This window comes from Lytechinus pictus, chromosome 18, assembly GCF_037042905.1.
Source record: "Lytechinus pictus isolate F3 Inbred chromosome 18, Lp3.0, whole genome shotgun sequence".
Classification (NCBI taxonomy): Eukaryota; Metazoa; Echinodermata; class Echinoidea; order Temnopleuroida; family Toxopneustidae; genus Lytechinus; species Lytechinus pictus.
Window position 1 is genome coordinate 6,467,141 of NC_087262.1, and position 19,223 is coordinate 6,486,363.

General features: G+C 37.7%; 1 protein-coding gene across 4 annotated transcripts; it reads right to left on the reverse strand.

Annotated features, from left to right (window-relative positions):
- On the reverse strand, positions 1-18,312 carry LOC129281617 (dentin sialophosphoprotein-like). 4 transcript variants are annotated; one of them, XM_064113312.1, is made up of 5 exons: positions 17,857-18,312; positions 17,362-17,387; positions 9,310-10,626; positions 5,874-5,973; positions 1-2,948 (listed from the first exon to the last, which is right to left on the reverse strand). In XM_064113312.1, exons 3-5 carry the CDS (start codon positions 10,530-10,532, stop codon positions 2,808-2,810), a joined length of 1,464 nt encoding a protein of 487 aa, XP_063969382.1. In that variant the 5' UTR covers positions 10,533-10,626; positions 17,362-17,387; positions 17,857-18,312; the 3' UTR covers positions 1-2,807. The 4 variants fall into 4 exon arrangements, with proteins under 4 accessions (XP_063969382.1, XP_063969383.1, XP_063969381.1 ...); XM_064113313.1 differs by lacking the exon at positions 17,362-17,387; XM_064113311.1 differs by having other exon boundaries at positions 17,362-18,312.
- Between the last annotated feature and the right edge of the window lie 911 nt (positions 18,313-19,223).

Genomic DNA, 19,223 nt, shown 5'->3' on the forward strand with positions numbered 1-19,223 from the left:
CATTATATGAGTCAAAGTGAATCACTCACTATGAATTAATGATGCTGTCTAGATATCTGTGCTGAAGGCTATGTCTGCGTTGCAAATTTTGTTTTATGAAAATTCATGTTCGACAATGCCTGCAGTGAAAATGAAACCACCTTTCTTCAATTTTGAGTGTATTTAAAGGGGTACTCTGGGCTGGAAATATTTATATCTAAATAAACAGAGTAAAATTCACAGAGCAAAATGCTGGAAATTTCATTAAAATCTGATAACAAATAACAAAGTTATTGAATTCTAAAGTTAAGTAACATTTTGTGAAAACAATTATATGCACGTCATGAATATTCATTAGGTGAGCTGATGTCACATCCCCACTTTCCTTTTTCTTATGTTATTACATGAATTCATAATCGTTTGATTTTTTCATTTATTTATGACATCTCCCCCTTATATTATAATGAAATAAGTTGCAGCAATGAATATTCTAATGCACTTAATCAGTTGTCAATCCAATATTTTTTAATTTCTTTGAAGAAAAATTGAATAGACCTAATTTCATATAATAAAAATATACAAAGAGCAAGTTGGGATATGACATCATCAGTTTGCTCATTGAATATTCATGAAGACATGCCTCATAGTGTTTCACTGGAATAATGCAAATATTTAAAATTCCATATCTTTGTTATTCCTTGTCGTCCGATTTTGATAAAATTTCCAGTGTGTTGTTGGTCTGATTTTTCTTTATCTGCTCAAATCATAATATTTTCAGCCTGGAGTATTCCTTTAACTCTGGAAAAATACAAATTTAAGTCTTATTTAATCAGACCTTATTCTTCAAATTGGCAACAGTATACTTTTTTTTTTTTATTGCTCTCTTTTTCCTTTAAAAAAAATTTATGTACACCTGAAATAATGAGCAATCAACAAAGAATACATGCCCTAGAAAGTTAGATATAAGTCGATCTACACGGAGCAAAAGGCTTTTCATATTTTCATTGTTGCTCCATGACAAATATTGAATTTTAATAGTGATTATTTCTCTAAAATTCAAAAATCAACTGAAATATATTATTTTCACACTTTCTGCTTATATATATTAATGTATTTTTATCATATTCTTGGACTCTGAATTAGTACGCAAAAGAGCCCAACCACAAGATACATAAGCAAGTAGGGCTATAAAAACTATAATAGAAGTTGGGCACTAGTGAATTCATTTTAATACTGATGATTATCAAGTTTACACTGTGACATTTTAACAACAAAAGCCTGTGATCATTTATCCCTTCTCAGAATACACACCAAATTAACCACAATATCATGAATGAAAGCTGCAAAGCCCATTGGTTTAATAGTTACATGTAGACCCTGTGTGAATATAGATCTTATTGTCGTGGAAAAGTGATTAAAATTAATTCTGCTCCAATGAAAGCATGCCAAGCATTGAAGAATAGGAATATAGAAAAGGGGAAAAAAGTACCCAGACTCTAGATCTAGAACTCATGGAATGAGTTTTAAACACTTGAATTGATTGGCAGATCTACATGCAACTTTGCTGACCTGACATACTTTATGAAAGAAATTCAAAAATTTGCTGATTTACTTTGTGAAATAAATTCAATTGAACTTCAACTTGAGACCATTAGTTGTCCTGCATATGACCAATCCTTTAGAATTCTATACAAATATGTAACATCTTTGTTTTTCTCTAAATCTGTAGAATTTATTCTGCGCAGTGATATAAAAATCTTTCCGACTTTGTGTGTGCAAAGTATATAAGAGTTCCCTGAATAACAGGGTTGTGAATGTTGTAAAAAAATACAGAACCTTGTTCTTCTTTGTTCCAAAATGTCTTAAATTGTTTTAAAAACATTTTTAATTGCCTTAAAATTGGTATTTTAAAACCACACACTTTAATTGCGCCAAACCTGTCAATAAATACATCTTGAAGTATTGCCGATGTGAAGAACTTTATTAGGAGCAAATAAAAACTTTACAAATAGAAATCTTCGTCATTTCTTAATTGACTTTGTTGGAATATGTCATCAAACTGATTCTCTCTTTTTATTGTTTCTTTAAAAATTAATTCTCTCCTCATAATTCATTTCCCTCCAAGCCTATATTGTACATGTACTGTACAGCGGTGCTAAAAAGTTTAATAGTGAACCCCACCAGAAAATGAACATATATAAAAGTGTTCAATTCTGCCTTGGTTTAGATATTTCATTTTGAAGTCAGGTGATGAAATATCACATTCAACAGGGTGCTACATAACTTTTTAGAAGCACTTGCCCAGTCGGGCAAGTAAATTTTTAAATGGTTGGAATATACTTGCCCAAAAATCTATATCACTTGCCCGAAAAAAATCAATGAAAAAAAAAGTTTTACCTCTTCAAAAGAAAGTTTTGCAGTTTTATGAACCATTGACCTTTTTCTCTCTTTTCACATGAACTGATCTTCTTTGTTATTGCATTTCTTTTTCCAAAGTGATTTTATCTTGCCTGCCATGACCAAAATTAGGGTCAATATATCATATCGACCCTAATTTTGGTCATTCTACTGTGAGAATTTTGCTTGCCCAATTCAGGGCAGTTTTGGTCTTTACTTCAAAACACTTGCACGACTCTAACTTTTACTTCCCCCGGGCAATCGGGCAAGCGCTTCTGTAGCACCCTGACATTCAATAAATTTTGTTTCCATAGGCTTGCCAAACATTGTCGTGTTCTTGTCTACATTCAGGACTCAGCATGAAGGAGTGCATTTTGGGTGATGGGTTCAATAATTTTCTGTAGAATGGAGAATGAAATAGATGTCTGGAGTCATAAATAGGCAAAAAAAAAAAGATTTTGAGGGATACCATACTCACCAAGGGATCCGATGATGCTCGATACATGGCCTACTTGAATGAGCTCTACAGAAGGAGGGAGCGAAATCTCAAGATATTCCACCTCTGGCAGTCTCTGTCACAAAGAAAGAATTAAAGGTAAATTCCAGTTTTGGTAACGATATCAAAATGAGTTCGTACAGAATCCAATAAAATGACCACCAAAGTGTCTGTTTGTATAAATAAAACATATGTGCCAAAGGATTCTGGAAGAAATTGTGTAATTGCTGAGAAATCAGCAAATAAGCACAGGATTCGGGTCAAGCGTCGGGCCCGACGCTCAAAGCAATAATTATACACTGCCCCACGTGTGCTTATCTGTGTTGGTGATCTTCAGCGTGAACATTTTTCAGCGTAGATTTCAAGATTTCACAAAGTTCGGTTTATGTAACTGTACCATATCTAGATCCTCGATGATATACTGACAATTAAGCCTTGTTTTACAGACTTTCTCATGAAATCAGTGTTTATTGCAACTACTGGCATTTCTCTTTAATTAAGGCTAAATGAAAAAAGTTGCAGTAAAATACTGATTTTGTGAGAAAGTCTGTAAAACAAAGGTTAAGTATTACTATATCATCGTGGATCTAGATCTGGTACAGGTACATAAACTGAACTTTGTGAAATCATAAAATCTAAGCTGAAAAAACGATCACACTGAACTGTGAAGATCGCTAACACAGATAGGCACACTTGGGACAGTGTATATTATTATTGCTGGAATAAAGACCTGACGGAAGTGCCCGAATCCACACTTCTTTTGCTTATTTCTCAGCAATTACACAATTTCTTCCAGAATCCTTTGGCACATATTTTTTATTCAAACAAACAGACACTTGGGTGGTCATTATATTGGATTCTGTAAAAAGGCATTTTGAGATCGTTACCACAACTGGCATTTATCTTTAAGTTCAAAGATTATCAGAACATTTCTTCAAAACACTAGTTTTATCTATCATCTTTTTTTTCTTTATTAAACTTCTACTTTCTTAGACCCATTCTCATCTAGTAAATTTTTGGCACGGGTCTCCCTAAAGTCGATTTCGGAAACCAAAGATCACTTTGTGAGCATTTCTTTAATATGATAATCTCCTGCACTGGTTTTTCAAAATCAGTAGATGTACTGGTGCTAAAGACCAGTCCCTATAGAGTACCGAAGTGTGATGTCAGTTGCCATGGTGTCATGGCAGGCTGGTTCTAAACAGAGTCGCAGCTAACGATCGTCTGTACACATTTGTATTTGCAAATGACTTTGGCTCGTCTGAAAAATAGGTTGCAAGCAATCTAATTCCGATAGCAGCCATTTTCTCCTATGAGAAACACACACTTTAATTCCGGGTTCATTTGTTTAGAACCAGGCCGCCATGACACCATGGTAACTGACGTCATCGCTTCGGAACTCTATTAAAATGAACTTGTACATTGTAAATTATCATATTCAATTGGAACCAAATTTCAAAAAACTTAAACACTCTTTTAAGCTAAAAAGGAACACAATAATTGTACAAAAAGAAAAACATTTAAAATATACACTTTAAAACTTTTAGGTTCATAATATTGGATTTGTTTGCTAATATTCCAATAAAAATGGTTACGCTAAACTGTATAACTTATGGGCTACAAAAATACTGATCACACCCAAAAATAAAATCATTTTTATACCCTGCAGATAAAACAAAAATACAAAGTATGAACAATTAACAAGTGGAACGCCTCTGGCAGTCTCGCCGGCATTACGCAATTCGATATAGCAGCATTGCTTCCTTTGAAAAACAGCTAATGAATAATTATTCACAGAAGAAACATTAATAACATATTAAAATATTATGTCCATTGACCCAAAATGACCTTTGACCATGATCATGTGACCTAAGGATTGCGCAAAACTATCATTCATACTTGATTACCCTTATGTCGATGTTTCATGAGCAAGTACCATAAACTTCCTAAGTTATGATGCCAATTCCACACATACTCCCAACACAGAGTACAGTGACCTTTAAATGACCTTTGACCTTGGCCATGTTCCTGAAACACACACAGGGTATTCAAGGATACACTGCTGCTCTTATGTCCAAGTTTCATGAAATAAATCCATAGACTTTTAAAGTTATGATGACAATTCCACAAATACCCCCAACATTACCATTTAGTTTGTTGACCCTAAATGACCTTTGACCTTCGTCATGTGACCTGAAATTGGCACAGGATGTTCAAGGATACTTGATTGCTCTTATGTCCAAGCTTCATGAACTAGAGCCATAAAATATCAAAGTTATGATGACAATTCCTCAAATACCCCCATATGGCCAAAGTTCGTTGACCCTTAGTGACCTTTGACCTTGGTCATGTGACCTGAAACTCGCACATTATATTAAGGAATACATGGTTGCTCTTATGTATAAGTTTCATGATAAGTTTCATGAACTAGATCCATAAACTTTTAAAGTTATGATGAAAATTCCTCAAATAACCCCAACATGACCAAAGTTTGTTGACCCTAAGTGACCTTTGACCTTAATCATCTGATGCAAAACTCAGGCAGGATATTCAGTGATACACTATTACCCTTATGTTTAAGTTTTATGAACTAGGTCCATATACTTTTTTAAGTTATGACAACATTTCAAAAACTTAACCTTGGTTAAGATTTCGATATTGATTCCCCCAACATGGTCTAAGTTTATTGACCCTAAATGACCTTTGACCTTGGTCATGTGACCTGAAACTCAGGCAGGATGTTCAGTAACACTTCATGACCCTTATGTCCAAGTTTCATGAACTAGGTCCATATACTTTATAAGTTATGATGACATTTCAAAAACTTAACCTTGGTTAAGATTTCAATGTTGACAACGCCGCCGTCGCCGCCGCCGTCGGAAAAGCGGCGCCTATAGTCTCGCTCTGCTATGCAGGCGAGACAAAAATTAAATGTAATGAAATTAACCTCCTTTTCTTAATACATAAAATAAACAAAATATACATAAAACATAAAACACACCTTATCAAGTCCATCCTTGGATATTGATGTTTGTTTTCCTTTGTGAGGCCTTTTCTCTTCTTCCTCTTCTTCCTCAGCCTCATCATCAGATTCATCAGCACTGGAAGAAATTGAAACAAAAATTAAGTATTTGATTGTTATATCAGAACCTTCTATAAAGAAGATTTTCTGTTAAGTACATGTACAGGCAGTTGAATTTGTTTTTATAGGTTTTCAATCTAACATCTTTCTTAAATTAATCACAATTCATCATACATTTTTAACCACAATACATTGCCTGAATTAATATGAATTATGTATTTATTTCTTAAAGTTTAATACTTGGTTTTTCTGAAATTCTATCTTTGTATTTAAAGTGACTGTTCAATGGCAACAAGTGGAATGCCTCTGGCCGTCTCACCTGCATCACGCGATTCAATATAGCAGCAGTGCTGATTTTGAAAACTACTATAACTCGCACAAGATGTTCAGTGATACTTGGTTACTCTTATTTCCACGTTTTATGAACTAGACCAATACACTTATAGAGATATGATGGCAATTCAACAAATACCCCCAACGTGGCCAAAGTTCTTTGACCTTACATGACCTTTGACCTTGATCATGTGACCTGAAACTCGCACAGGATGTTCAGTGATACTTGATTACTATTATGTCCAAGTTTTATGAACTAGACCAACACACTTTCAAATTTATGGCTGTAATTCAACAAATACCCCAATTTGACCAAAGTTCATTGACCCTAAATGACCTTTGACCTTGATCATGTGACCTGAAACTTGCACAGGATGTTCAGTAATACTTGATTACTATTATGTCCAAGTTTCATGAATCAGATCCATAAACTTTCAAAGTTATGATGGTAATTCAACAGATACCCCCAATTCGGCCAAAGTTCATTGACCCTAAATGACCTTTGACCTTGGTCATGTGACGTGAAACTCATGCAGGATGTTCAGTGATACTTGATTAACCTTATGTATAAGTTTCATGAACTAGGTCCATATATTTTCTAAGTTATGATGACATTTCAAAAACTTAACCTTAGGTTAAGATTTTGATGTTGATTCCCCCAACATGGTCTAAGTTCATTGACCCTAAATGACCTTTGACCTTGGTCATGTGACATGAAACTCAGGCAGGATGTTTAGTAATACTTGATTAACCTTATGGCCAAGTTTCATGAACTAGGTCCATATACTTTCTAAGTTATGCTGTCATTTCAAAAACTTAACCTCAGGTTAAGATTTGGTGTTGACGCCGCCGCCGTCGGAAAAGCGGCGCCTATAGTCTCACTCTGCTATGCAGGTGAGACAAAAACGGTTAAATATCAAACATACATGGTCAAGGCTCATTTTCTTTCAAACTTCACAGGAGAGTCCTGTCAGGCAGACTTCATTTTGTTTGACCTCATTCTGCCAATTGACCAAGATACACATTCCGACCTCAAGGTCTGAAATATAATTTATTTATCTTTATTAATTTCCTTCTGATTTCATAAAATTGGCAACTTTTATTGCAAGTTTTACAAATTTGGCTCTATTGATTGACAGCTCACTAACCTGATATTTTTGGGGAAATTGGCTTTTTACAAGGGTAGAAAACAATTTTCATCTTTAAGGAGCTATTTTTTCACACTGAGGCGACTTGATAAATATTTTCGGGCTATTTCTTTCATTCCAAATTTTCCAATGGCTACTTTTTTTCATTAATTATGCAGTATTTAAATGCAAATAACATTCTGTAATACGTACATGTAGAATATTGATTTCCTTCACATTCTTCAGTACTGCTTGTGAACAACAGTGAACTGATCTGGGGGGTGTTTCACAAAGATTTAAATATGACTTAGAGTCGCACTTAAATGTCTAGTTGTGCGCGGTATGAAAGGCATGACAGCATTGGTCAGATCATGCTAAGAGGACGCATACTACTGCGTATTGTTCAATTAGATTGGCGTTGCATTTTACATGTACATGTACATGTTGATACGCGTTGGCATTTAAGTGTGATTTTAAAGTCATACTTAAATCTTTGTGAAACACCCCCAGCTCATCTAGTCAGCCAACAATTCAACCACTAGTCCATTGCCGGTCTATGGAATAGTCAAAATTGAATGGCTTTATTGGTATACTAGCAGTTGGTCAAATGGTCAAAGATAAATACTATGTAATTGCCATTTGGTCTTCATAACTAGGTGAACACCAAATGTCCTCTTCACAATTAATAAAAGTACTTGCAAAAAATGTAAAGTACAGTTATGTGCATTGCATGCTTGCTGGAAAATGTCAATTTATTCACATATACCCCTGTACATGCCCTGATATACTGTAAAGACCCATTCTGGCTGCCATCCAGAAAATTGCATGTTCAATATGAGTACATACATGTAATATATACACTGTACCAAAATCTTGATTTAGCATAGCATGTTCATATCACTGTAGACATTACTGAAATCAAAACAACTGTGAAAATGGGTTTTCTCCCAAATCACTTCATTATGACAATGGAATCCTGCTGTACTGCAGGAAAAGAATGAGGTCGAGCCAACATTGTTTGCAAGGGATCTATCCTCGGCACTGGCACAAAGCCACGACTTATCATCACCAATAATTTCACTTCAATATTTCATTTCCTTCCTCTGGTTCGGGTCGCCTGGCAACCAAGTTTTGATGGAGAATGACAATTTATCTGACAGGAAAGTTATGAAGCCCAGATGAATTGGGAGAGAATAACAATTTTCATGTTTCAAGGGCTTCATCCGATAGTTTAAAATGGCCGAACTTTGCAAAATTAGACGTAGGAAGACGTCAACATACGTTTCTTGTTAAGAAGCTGTATTCACATTTTGCTCTTTTTTAATAAAAAACGGAAAGTGTGGCAACAACTTGTTGAGCTCGACCCCTTGATTTTCCAATTCCTGGAGTGCAAAGTCAAAGAAATTAAAGTTCTGTTTTTGACAAGGCTCCTCATCAGCAATTAACACATTGCCATAGAGACCGAAATGAATAGTGGGTTTTATTCACTTTATTGGTTTCATCTGAACCAATGTGCTTTGAAATATTAAGAGGCTGGTGGCGTTAAACATGTAATTTACTACACCAGAGAGAGAGTGCAATCGCGAAGTAGATAGAATAATGGTCTAGAAATCTGATGACCACAGTTTGAAACCACTATGAACGTAATTCCCATTACTTGAATCAGGTGAAGGGAATACTCTGGCTGTCAAGACTCATGCCACAGTGACACCGGCAAACCCGACTCCAGGCGGACTAAAGCGATTATGCAATAATGGCAAAGCATCTGGCGATTCAGAGTGGGTTTTGTTGGTGTGAATATAGCATAAAGTGATCTTACAGAATTTTCAGCTGAAAAGTGAGGAATTTTTATATAGAAATAAGTATGAAAATTTGGGATAACTTGTGTTATTTACCTTGATAGCTCAGAGTCTGAGCTCTCATCTGAATCAGAGCTTTCAGCAGAGCTGGAATCGCTAGAGTCGTCACTGGAATCTTCGCTCGAGTCTCCGCTTGAACAGTCGCTCAAGAGATCATCCATGCAGGCCATCTTCAACGCTTCACGCTCAATAAGCTTCTCCGAGTCCGGTTGGGCCGCATTGAACAGAACCTTGGCACTATGCAGATCTTCAAAGATCATCTCCTTCTCGTCTTCTTCCTCACTCTCGCTCTCGGAATCACTCTCGCTACTCGAGTCCGAGGCCTGGGCTAGGTCCCTGGCTCGGGAATAGATGCGACGTTTTGAAACACGAGCAAGCTTGGCTTCTAGACCTGATTTCTCGATCTCAGCCATTGAGTCACTGGCATCGCCGTCTTGGAAGTCCACAGATACCTTTCTCAATATCTCTGCATGTTTAGCGTCACCTCCTCCCTCTGGACACAACTCAGTCTTAACTTCAACTGAACTCCTGAAATCCTTCCTCTCATGTTCTTCATCTTGAATGTCTTGTGGTTTGTCAACATCCGATTCGGGTTCGATTTTCACTCTAACTTCAGCTGCACATGAAATGTCTGATTCCTGTTTTGAATTAGAATAGCTCTCATTGTGTTTATCATCCATCGACTGCATGCTACAGCTCAACCCTTCAGGTTCTGATTCAGAGTCGGAGCTGTACCCTGTATGGAAAGCCTTACTGCTCTTCCTGGCTTCACAGCTGGACCGAGTTCCGGAGTTCCCTGTCCCAATGTTACAGTTGGCATCTTGATACCTTCCACTGCTCGTCTTCCCGACAGCTCCTCCATTTTCTAAAATCACAGCGGACTGCGACAGCAGACTTGTCCTCATGGCATAATACCCATTCACATCATCTGAGAGTTTATTTTCAATGACCGGTGAAGTCACATCACCTGTTATTCTCTCCAAATCGTAATTGTTTTCCTTTTGGTTATCCAATGGCAACATCAGGCCTTTCTGTAGCCTCTCCTGCGATGACAACCTGCATCGTCCACTCTGGATGAAGCCCTCCTTTGGATCCTTTTCCGAATCCTCAGTGTCCATTTCCTCGGAACCTCCAGACACAAGGTCCGACCCGATGGACCCAATGGACATGCTGTCGCTGCGGGTCATACAAAGAATTTCCCTTTGCTTGAGGATTTTCCTCCTACCAGCCTCCTCCTGATCCATGGTGATATCCTCCATCTTGGATTGAGATGATACTTGTGACTTGTTTGCTAGGTTCCTGTTATCTTTGGCTCCATCATGTGAAAGGGCACAACATCCAGTCAGTCAAGACCTGCAAGAACAATAAATACAGAAATCATAGTTTGGCAAAGAAACAAAGAACCATTTGTACTGTGAAAGTCTTGAGAAGTTACTGGCACTAGCAGCATATCAGGACAGATTTCTTGAGAGGACAATTTCGAACATACGTTTCCCACCTTATACATGTAACTCATGGGCCCCATAAGATAAAGCCTATTATATGACACCTAGATAGATCCTTGTGATTTGATTGGTTCTTTGATATCGTTGATTCAGCCCATTTTGCAATGACGTCATCAACTGTGCAATTTTGGATCCATTCATCGTGCAATTTTGGATCCATACGATTTTGCCCATTGCACGCGCGCACCGAGACTGCAGCTGCAGGCACCAGCAGTGCGCATGTTATAATGACGTAACAATCAACAGACCGAACTCGCACTGCATGAGCATGTTTTCATGCATCGAAATTCATAAATTTCATATGAAAAAAAAAAAAAAAAATTTTTAGGTGTCATATAAACCAAATAATGAATGTTTTTCATTTGTGCAATGGACAGAATACTTCATTCGGTGAAAGGAGAAATAATGATCCATTCAACTCGGCTACGCCTCGTTGAATGGATCATTTCATATTTCACCTCATGAAGTATTCTGTCCATTGCACTCATAAACATTCATTATATGTATACCGATTGATCGTTGCGCCGATTTCAAAAATTTATTACATTGACTTTGTGCATGATCAATTGTTAAATCATCCTTACATCATGATCAACTGCTAAGGTTATGTTACAGGGCCAAGAACCTGATTCTCGTGAAGGATTGCTTCCAGGAGGATGTAAAGCAAATCTCCTTGGAGTACAACTTACTTGCCTGGATGACAAACTCCCTTGAGGACAACTCCTCAAGAGAGCTTCTCATGAAACAAAAAAGTGATTTTTCACTACTACATGTAGTGATAAGCTCCTGAAATCCTTGCATCTGATTGGCTCAGACTATTTCAGTGACAAGATGCTTCGTAAAATACTCCCCATGTTTCCCACTGGGTTGTCCTCACACTAGGTGGTTTCAGACCGCCTCGAAGTTGGTCAATTCCAGGTATTCTCTGATCGGGAAATTTACCCCGATCAGAAAATACCAGGTATTTTGGTAATGTGAAAGCAAACTACGCGTAATTTCCCCGAAAGAAAATACCCGCTAAATAGAAGGTACTTGGCGAAATTACGAGAACTTTCACTGGGATTTTTCCAAGGTCGCAGGTATTTTGGCAATGTGAAAGCAATTTACGGGAACTTTTAGCCCAGCGTGTCGTTGGGCGCGGGCGCCGTGGGTGGCTGCTGGGCTAGTGGTTTTGAATCTCGCGCCTTGCCTGCTTATTAGACCATACTGCGCATGCTCCTAACTTCAGGAATTTATCCCGAAGGGTATGTTTCGGGGCGGTGTGAATGCAGGAATAATTAAATTGGTATTTTTTAGCCTGATCAAGGCGGTTTGAAACCACCTACTGGGGGTTGTCTTTTGTCTAAATTGTACTTTGACAGGGCCCTTTATATGAAGATACAAATGAAACAAGGTTGGCCTTTATAATGTAACTTCCAAGTTTATTACTCAATCACAACATGGAAGGAAGCCAAAAGGGGAAGTAAAACTCATGGTATCACCGACAAAGAACTAAATTAAGATGAATAATTTTTCCCTAGAAGTTCTAATGTGTCCCAAAAGTAAGTGACACATATATATAAAGTTAGATCGCGAGAACAATGTGATCAAACTATGGAAGTAAAGGACTCACAGGGTGAGCCATAATGTTTGAATTATTCAATATCCTATTCCAAATACAGTGTCACATCAAAGTGTCATGTAACTGGGGCACACAGTCTTAGCTTTACCCCCCCCCCCCCTCACGCACACCCTTTTGTTAGATCTGGGCCCCGTCTTACAAAGACTTGCGATTGATCCAATCAATCACAACCATGGAAAGCCACGAATGTCAACATATATGAAATGCATGTTTGTTCAAAATATTTTCATATTAACCACATATATGATGTATTCGGTTACACTTCGTAATTCCGAAGGTTCTTTATTCCGAAGGTTCGTAATTCCGAAACACGTAAATTGCCTTTACCTCGATGTTCGTTAATCCGAAAACGTAAAAGGGTTCGTTAATCCGAACATTTGTGGCGTTATTCCGAAGGTTCGATAATCCGAAAACGAAATAAGGTTTGTTGTTCCGAAGGTTCGTTAATCCAAAAACAAAATAAGGTTCGTTGTTCCGAAGGTTCGTTAGTCCGAAAACGAAATAAGGTTCGTTAATCATTTCGTTTTCGGACTAACGAACCTTCGGAATTTTGAACCTTTTTGTTTACAAAGGACATTTTTTAAATTTTTATTTTCTTGTAGAAAATATTATGACAATACTGGATTTCCATAGAATTGCAATTGATCGGATCAATCATAACTTTTTGTAAGACGGGGGCCCTGGTTGTCTCCATATTCACACCAAACAGTTGTGTTATTACATGGATATATCCTGGAGGATATGTTTTTGGCTTCATTTCCTTCATCCTTGAAATGTACATCATCCGTTGTTTAGGGATCATAGCATGATGATTGATTCTATGCTGTTTGCAAGAAATTCAGGAACTTTTTCAATGATTCTTCATTCATTTGACTTGTGTCCTGACAAACAAGGCAAAAGCGAATTTGTGGCTCGCCCACTTATGAAAATAACCAGAAATATCGTGATTTGCGAGGGCACGCAACAGAATTGTATCTAAACTTCATTGTGAAATGACTGGGATGGAATAACACTTGTCAAAAGAGCCTTGCACGTTAACTTTAATGTTGACCTGAAAATGACCTTTGACCTTACCATGTGACCTCCGACTGCAGCATAACATGCAGGTCCCCCAAGTCCATTTACCATCCAAGTTCAGTTGAAAAAAGTCTTACGGTTTCAGAGTTAGGTGTCATAAGAGAGTCTTGCATGTAAACTTTAACATTGACCTGAAAATGACCTTTGACATTACCATGTGACCTCCGACTGCAGCATAACATGCAGGTCCCCCAAGTCCATCTACCGTCCAAGATTGGTTGAAAAGTGACTTACGGTTGCGGAGTTAGGTGTCATAAGAGAGTCTTGCATGTAAACTTTAACATTGACCTGAAAATGACCTTTGACCTTACCATGTGGCCTCCGACTGCAGCCTAAGATGCAGGTCCCCCAAGTACATCTACCATCCAAGTTTGGTTGAAAAGTGACTTACGGTTGCGGAGTAATAGGTGTCATAAGAGTCTTGCATGAAAACTTTAACGTTGACCTGAAAATGACCTTTGACCTTACCATGTGACCTCCGACTGCAGCATAACATGCAGGTCCCCCAAGTCCATCTACCATCCAAGTTTGGTTGTAAAGCGACTTACGGTTGTAGAGTTATGGGTCATAAGGTTTGTGACGGACGGACGGACGACAGATGGATCCCTAAGTCTCGCCTTCACCTCTGGTGGGCGAGACAAAAAGTGTAGACCAACAAAAGAAGCAGTTCAAAACTAAAAATGAAATTTAAGACTTTTGCGCTTTGCTAGGTTTTAAAGTACTTTATAAATCTATGAAAATGTATCACCTGCTGTTTAGAGGGACAATGCGATTTTCTTTTTATTTCAAAAATTTAAAAATTCGATTTTACATTTGTATGCAAATGAAAAATATGAAAAAAATAAATGTAAATAATTCTTAATGTACATCCAGTAGTACATGTATATAGAGCGTACAGTGTACATCAACTGCTGTGTGTAACATCTGGATTCTGGATACCCTCTATTTCATCATACATGTACGGCATTTTATTTTATTTTCATTTTTGTACTCAATAAACCATAAAATATAAAGCAGCAAAAATTTTGCAATATTGCACAAATTTCCATTGAAAAATTACAAGAATCCAATTGTTTTTGTTCTCCAAAATCAAATACAAATAAATATTTTTGATAACTAATAATAATTTTAATAACTAATAATCAGTTTAGAATAATTGTAACCACACACAATCACTTAAAATCTTTGTATACATGTCTGTCTAAACTTGAAGATCCATACATGTACATGTTTTTCTTCTGAGCGGTTGACCTTTAACATTTAGATAGCAAAGCTCAGTATTAATGTAAAGAAGAGCCTCAAGGGACAGAATATATGAAACAGTCAACCCTCAGACAACAAAATGAGGTACCTTCTTCAAATAAGAGAGAGCGAAATAGAGAGCAAGACAGACAGCGAGAGAGGAAGAGAGAGGGAGTGAGAGAGCAAGAAAAAAAAGCAATAATCAATGCATCAAAGAGAGAAAGAGCAAAAGAGTCTCAGGCAACACAAAATGTATGAAATTAGAAAAAAATAAAAATCAGTCTACCTTTTAGTCAAAATGAGGTGCATTGTACTTTAAAACAAGAGTGAAAAAGAAAGAGAGAGCAAGAAACAGGGAGAGACATAGAGAAACAGCAAGGCAGCAATGAAAGAGAGAAAAAAAAAGGATAGAGAGAGACAAAGAAAGACAGAGAGTGAGAGAAAGAAAAAAAGAAGAGAGAAAAATGGAAAGAAGAGAAATGAAAAGAGCGATGTACATGTAAGAGAAGAAAGTTTTGAAAAAATATCAAACTGCAAAGAATAGCAAAAGAGATGAGATGAGAAAAGCAATAAAATATTAATCACATACCTACATGTATACAACCAGGCCGAGGGAGACCTCTACAAGAAACACCAAACACGTCTCTACTCCAAAAAAAATCACTTTTGCACAATGAAAAGAAAGATATAAAAAGTTCCAAACTGGAGAGCAGAGCATTTACGCTCTAAAGATATGCCACTTCACAAAGGCAGGCCGCCGGCAACCAAAGTGAAATGGATTCGTTGGCAGGCACTCGCTCTGATGAAATCTTAGAAAATGAATTCCTAGAATCCCTCTTCACAATAGGTGGTTTCAGACCGCCTCGAAGTTCGTTAGCTCCAGGTATTCTCTGATCAGGAAATTTACCCCGATCAGAAAATACCAGGTATTTTGGTAATGTGAAAGCAAACTACGCGTAATTTCCCCGAAAGAAAATACTTGCTAAATAGTAGATACATGTACTTGGCGAAATTACGAGAACTTTCGCAGGGATTTTTCCAAGGTCACAGGTATTTTGGCAATGTGAAAGCAATTTACGGGAACTTTTAGCCCAGCGTGTCGTTGGGCGCGGGCGCCGTGGGTGGCTGCTGGGCTAGTGATTTTGAATCTCGCGCCTTGCCTGCTTACATTGTATTTATACAGACCATACTGCGCATGCTCGTAACTTCAGGAACTTATCCCTAAGGGTATGTTTCGGGGCGGTGTGAATGCAGGGATAATTAATGGGTATTTTTTAGCCTAAAAAAGTTCTTGTAATTTAACGGGGATTCTTATGATCGAGGCGGTTTGAAACCACCTAATGCAGCGATACTACCCCTGATGGGTAGTCAGAGTACACCAAACTCAGAGTGTTCATTATTCAGGATGACATGATATTCTTGACAATAAGGTACGATGATACATCTTTGATGTGACCATCAAAGGTCAAAATAATCATGAACATATTGCTAGTTTGGTCCAATTTTACAGTAGTTTGCCTACATGTAATGACTTGTCGGTCTCAACTAACATGCTATTTTGCCAATTTAAGAAGTTGACTCAGGAATATCCTCTTGAGATTTAAAGTTTTTGAAGAATTAAAGATTGTTCTGATAAAGTTTTCTTTAGAAATAGTGGGTTAATTTGGGCTGACTGACTGGGTAATTTTGACAGTGAAAATCTATGAGATGGTGATAAATATTCCATGCTCATATCGCCTGACCGGGCAACTCAGACACCAAGATTAACAACCTATGCGATAGTGATGAATATTCATTCTGGGCTCATAGTGACTGGCCGGGTAATTTGGACACTGAGAATCTACATCCATGAGATAGTGATAAATATTCCACGCTCGTGACTGACCAGGTTATCTGGACTCCACAAATCTATGCGATAGTGATAAATATTCCATGTTCCTGACTTGCCAGGTAATCTGGACGGTGACGATCTATGCAATAGTGATAAATAATCCACGCTCTCCTCGGAGCCGGGCAGAAGTCAAATCTACCTAAAGGTAACGCAAGGAAACAAAATTCATTAAATGAATCCCTCTAGTGCCAAATTGATTACCCCCGCTTTCCTCTGGGAACCGACCGATTGATCCCATCTTCCCCAACATGATCACTCCGCATGATTTATCGACCCGACTTCGCTTTGCGAGAGATTGTTAATTGACCTGTCTGGTGCGTGATCGTCTGGGCTAATTGAGGCCATGTGATGAATATTGACAACCATTTTGCCATCTGAATGGGAAATTCCAATCAGCGACATCGCACCTCGAGTTTAATTTACATCTAATGAAATCAACGGACATGTGTATCATTGTAGGCATCTATGTTTGAAAATACTGTAATGCCGGGAAGTTTATATGGTGATAGGCCAAGTCAAAACTCTGTAACAGCTTTAATAAATACTAGTGATTTTATACACTGTACACCTTCAGAGCTGCCAACATTGGGAAGATAGAATCCAGTAGATTTCGCGGAGGTATGGTTTTGTGAGGGAGCGGCGGAACGTTGTCCCACGGATGGGAGTTTTGGGGAGCAAAAACACATTTAGAAAAAAAAAAACATTTGATTTTTTAAATAATTCATAAAAAAATGGATTCAACAAGAAAATACCTTTAATTGTCCAGAGGGGGAAGGGGCTGCAGTAGTGGTAAACATACATGGTAAATGAGCTTGCCTGGCCCTGCAAAGACTTATAAACTCTTTGTGGCCTGTTTAAAGTCTCTGAGGGATTCCTGTGAAAATTGTCACACAGTCCCATTCCGCTTGAAAATTATCTTTATATTTCGAAAAGTATTTTGTCGTCTTGGTCATGGATGACTCCATCTCCATGATCTCCATGGTCACTGACAATGCGATTGTAGTGTGGATGAATCAGGACAGGGCATGCTTCGCACAGGCACAGCTCAGCCAGCAAGCGCCAGGCTAGCTCACTCCCGAAAGGGAAAATGTTCGAATCCGATCAACCCAAGTGAAAGTAGGGGAAAAAATCTCCACTTTCCTTCTGTTCTTCAGGATTGTCAATAAAATTATTCCTGAAAGTAATCCACTTGTTAATCCCATGATTGATCCACAGTTTCAGCTCGAATAAGGCGCACACAAGCTTACGAAAAACGCCTCGCAGCGCTCGTGGACTTCCCTTCTCCTGGCGCGCGCGTGGAGGCCAGGCAGGGCCGGCTGCGCCGGGGAGCATCGGGGGAGCATGTGCATGGAGTGCCGCTGAAGTGTTCCCGTCGCACACATTGCAAAACCCGGAAATAAATGACTTGTTAGACTAGTTCACCAGTCGTTCAGTAAAATTATCTTCATTTACATTGGAAATCAATGTACGATTACACAAAAACTGGTAAAAGCTACAGGGTAAAATGAAAATGTGATAAGGGGTTTCCACGTGGGTGTTAGGGAGTTGAACATGCTAGACTCGTAAAACAGTCGTTTGTATGAATTTTACAATTTAACAGCTAAAAATCCTGATTATCCGGGAGATTTTGGCATGGGGTCGGGAGAACGGGAGATTGGATCGCAATCCAGTATTCTCCCGCAGGATCCGGGAGACTTGGAAGCTCTGCACCTTGTTAAATAATTGTACTTATATATTAAAGGGGAATCCAGCCTTGGCCGTAAAATGTTGTGTTGGGAAGGAGAGAAATAATTTAAACAGAATGAAGAAAGTTTGAAAGAAATCGGACAAGCAATAAGAAAGTTATACTGCTTTAAAATTGAGATCACTAATACTATGTAGATTTCAAATTGGCAACTGGGTAAGTAAATTATGACAAGGGGCAAGGACAACTTTCCCATAGGCCATGTACTTTATTATCAGGGATTTGTGGTTTTCTCCTAAGTACCCATTCCCCTGGGGCAGTAATTTAAATATAACCCAGGTAGTATATTGTTTTATGTCCTCATGAAAGAAAAATATAATTTGAAATAAACCTTTTGAAGAAAATGACATATTAGCCATAATATGTATTGGAGTACATGGAAGAGTAGTCCTTGCCTTACATCACTATGACATCCCATATGCGGCCAATTTGAAGTCTCCATGGGTATACATGTAGTCATTACCAATATTTACAACTTTTGAAAATTCATAACTTTCTTGTTGTTTGTCCAATATTGTTCAAACTTTCACCAATCAACTTGTCTGATTTTTCTTTTCCTTATAAAAACAAGTTCTTATTTGGGTTGGATTCCCCTTTAAATACAATCACTTTCTTCCTCATTGGTAATGAAACAAAAATGATAATCGCCTTAGAAACAGTAAATAATAAAATAGAATAATGAGCACCTGACCCATACAGATTTATATTGTATCCAATGTGAAATTTTCCCAAAGGAAAGCAAGCAATGCTTTTTATTCTAAATATATCAGCCTATCACGCCCCCCCAAAAAAAACAGGGATAGCATATAGCATCCCAATGCTAGCCTTTTGAAATACTTTGCTACCAACTATTTCTGTGAAAAAAACTCT

Coding starts and splice junctions, on each gene's coding strand:
- LOC129281617 (XM_064113313.1), bottom strand. CDS start 10,532: ATGGAGGATATCACCATGGATCAGGAGGAGGCTGGTAGGAGGAAAATC. Junction 5,974..9,309: donor TCAGACTCTGAGCTATCAAG/GTAAATAACACA, acceptor AATTTCTTCCAG/TGCTGATGAATCTGATGATG. Junction 2,949..5,873: donor CCAAGGATGGACTTGATAAG/GTGTGTTTTATG, acceptor TCTTTGTGACAG/AGACTGCCAGAGGTGGAATA.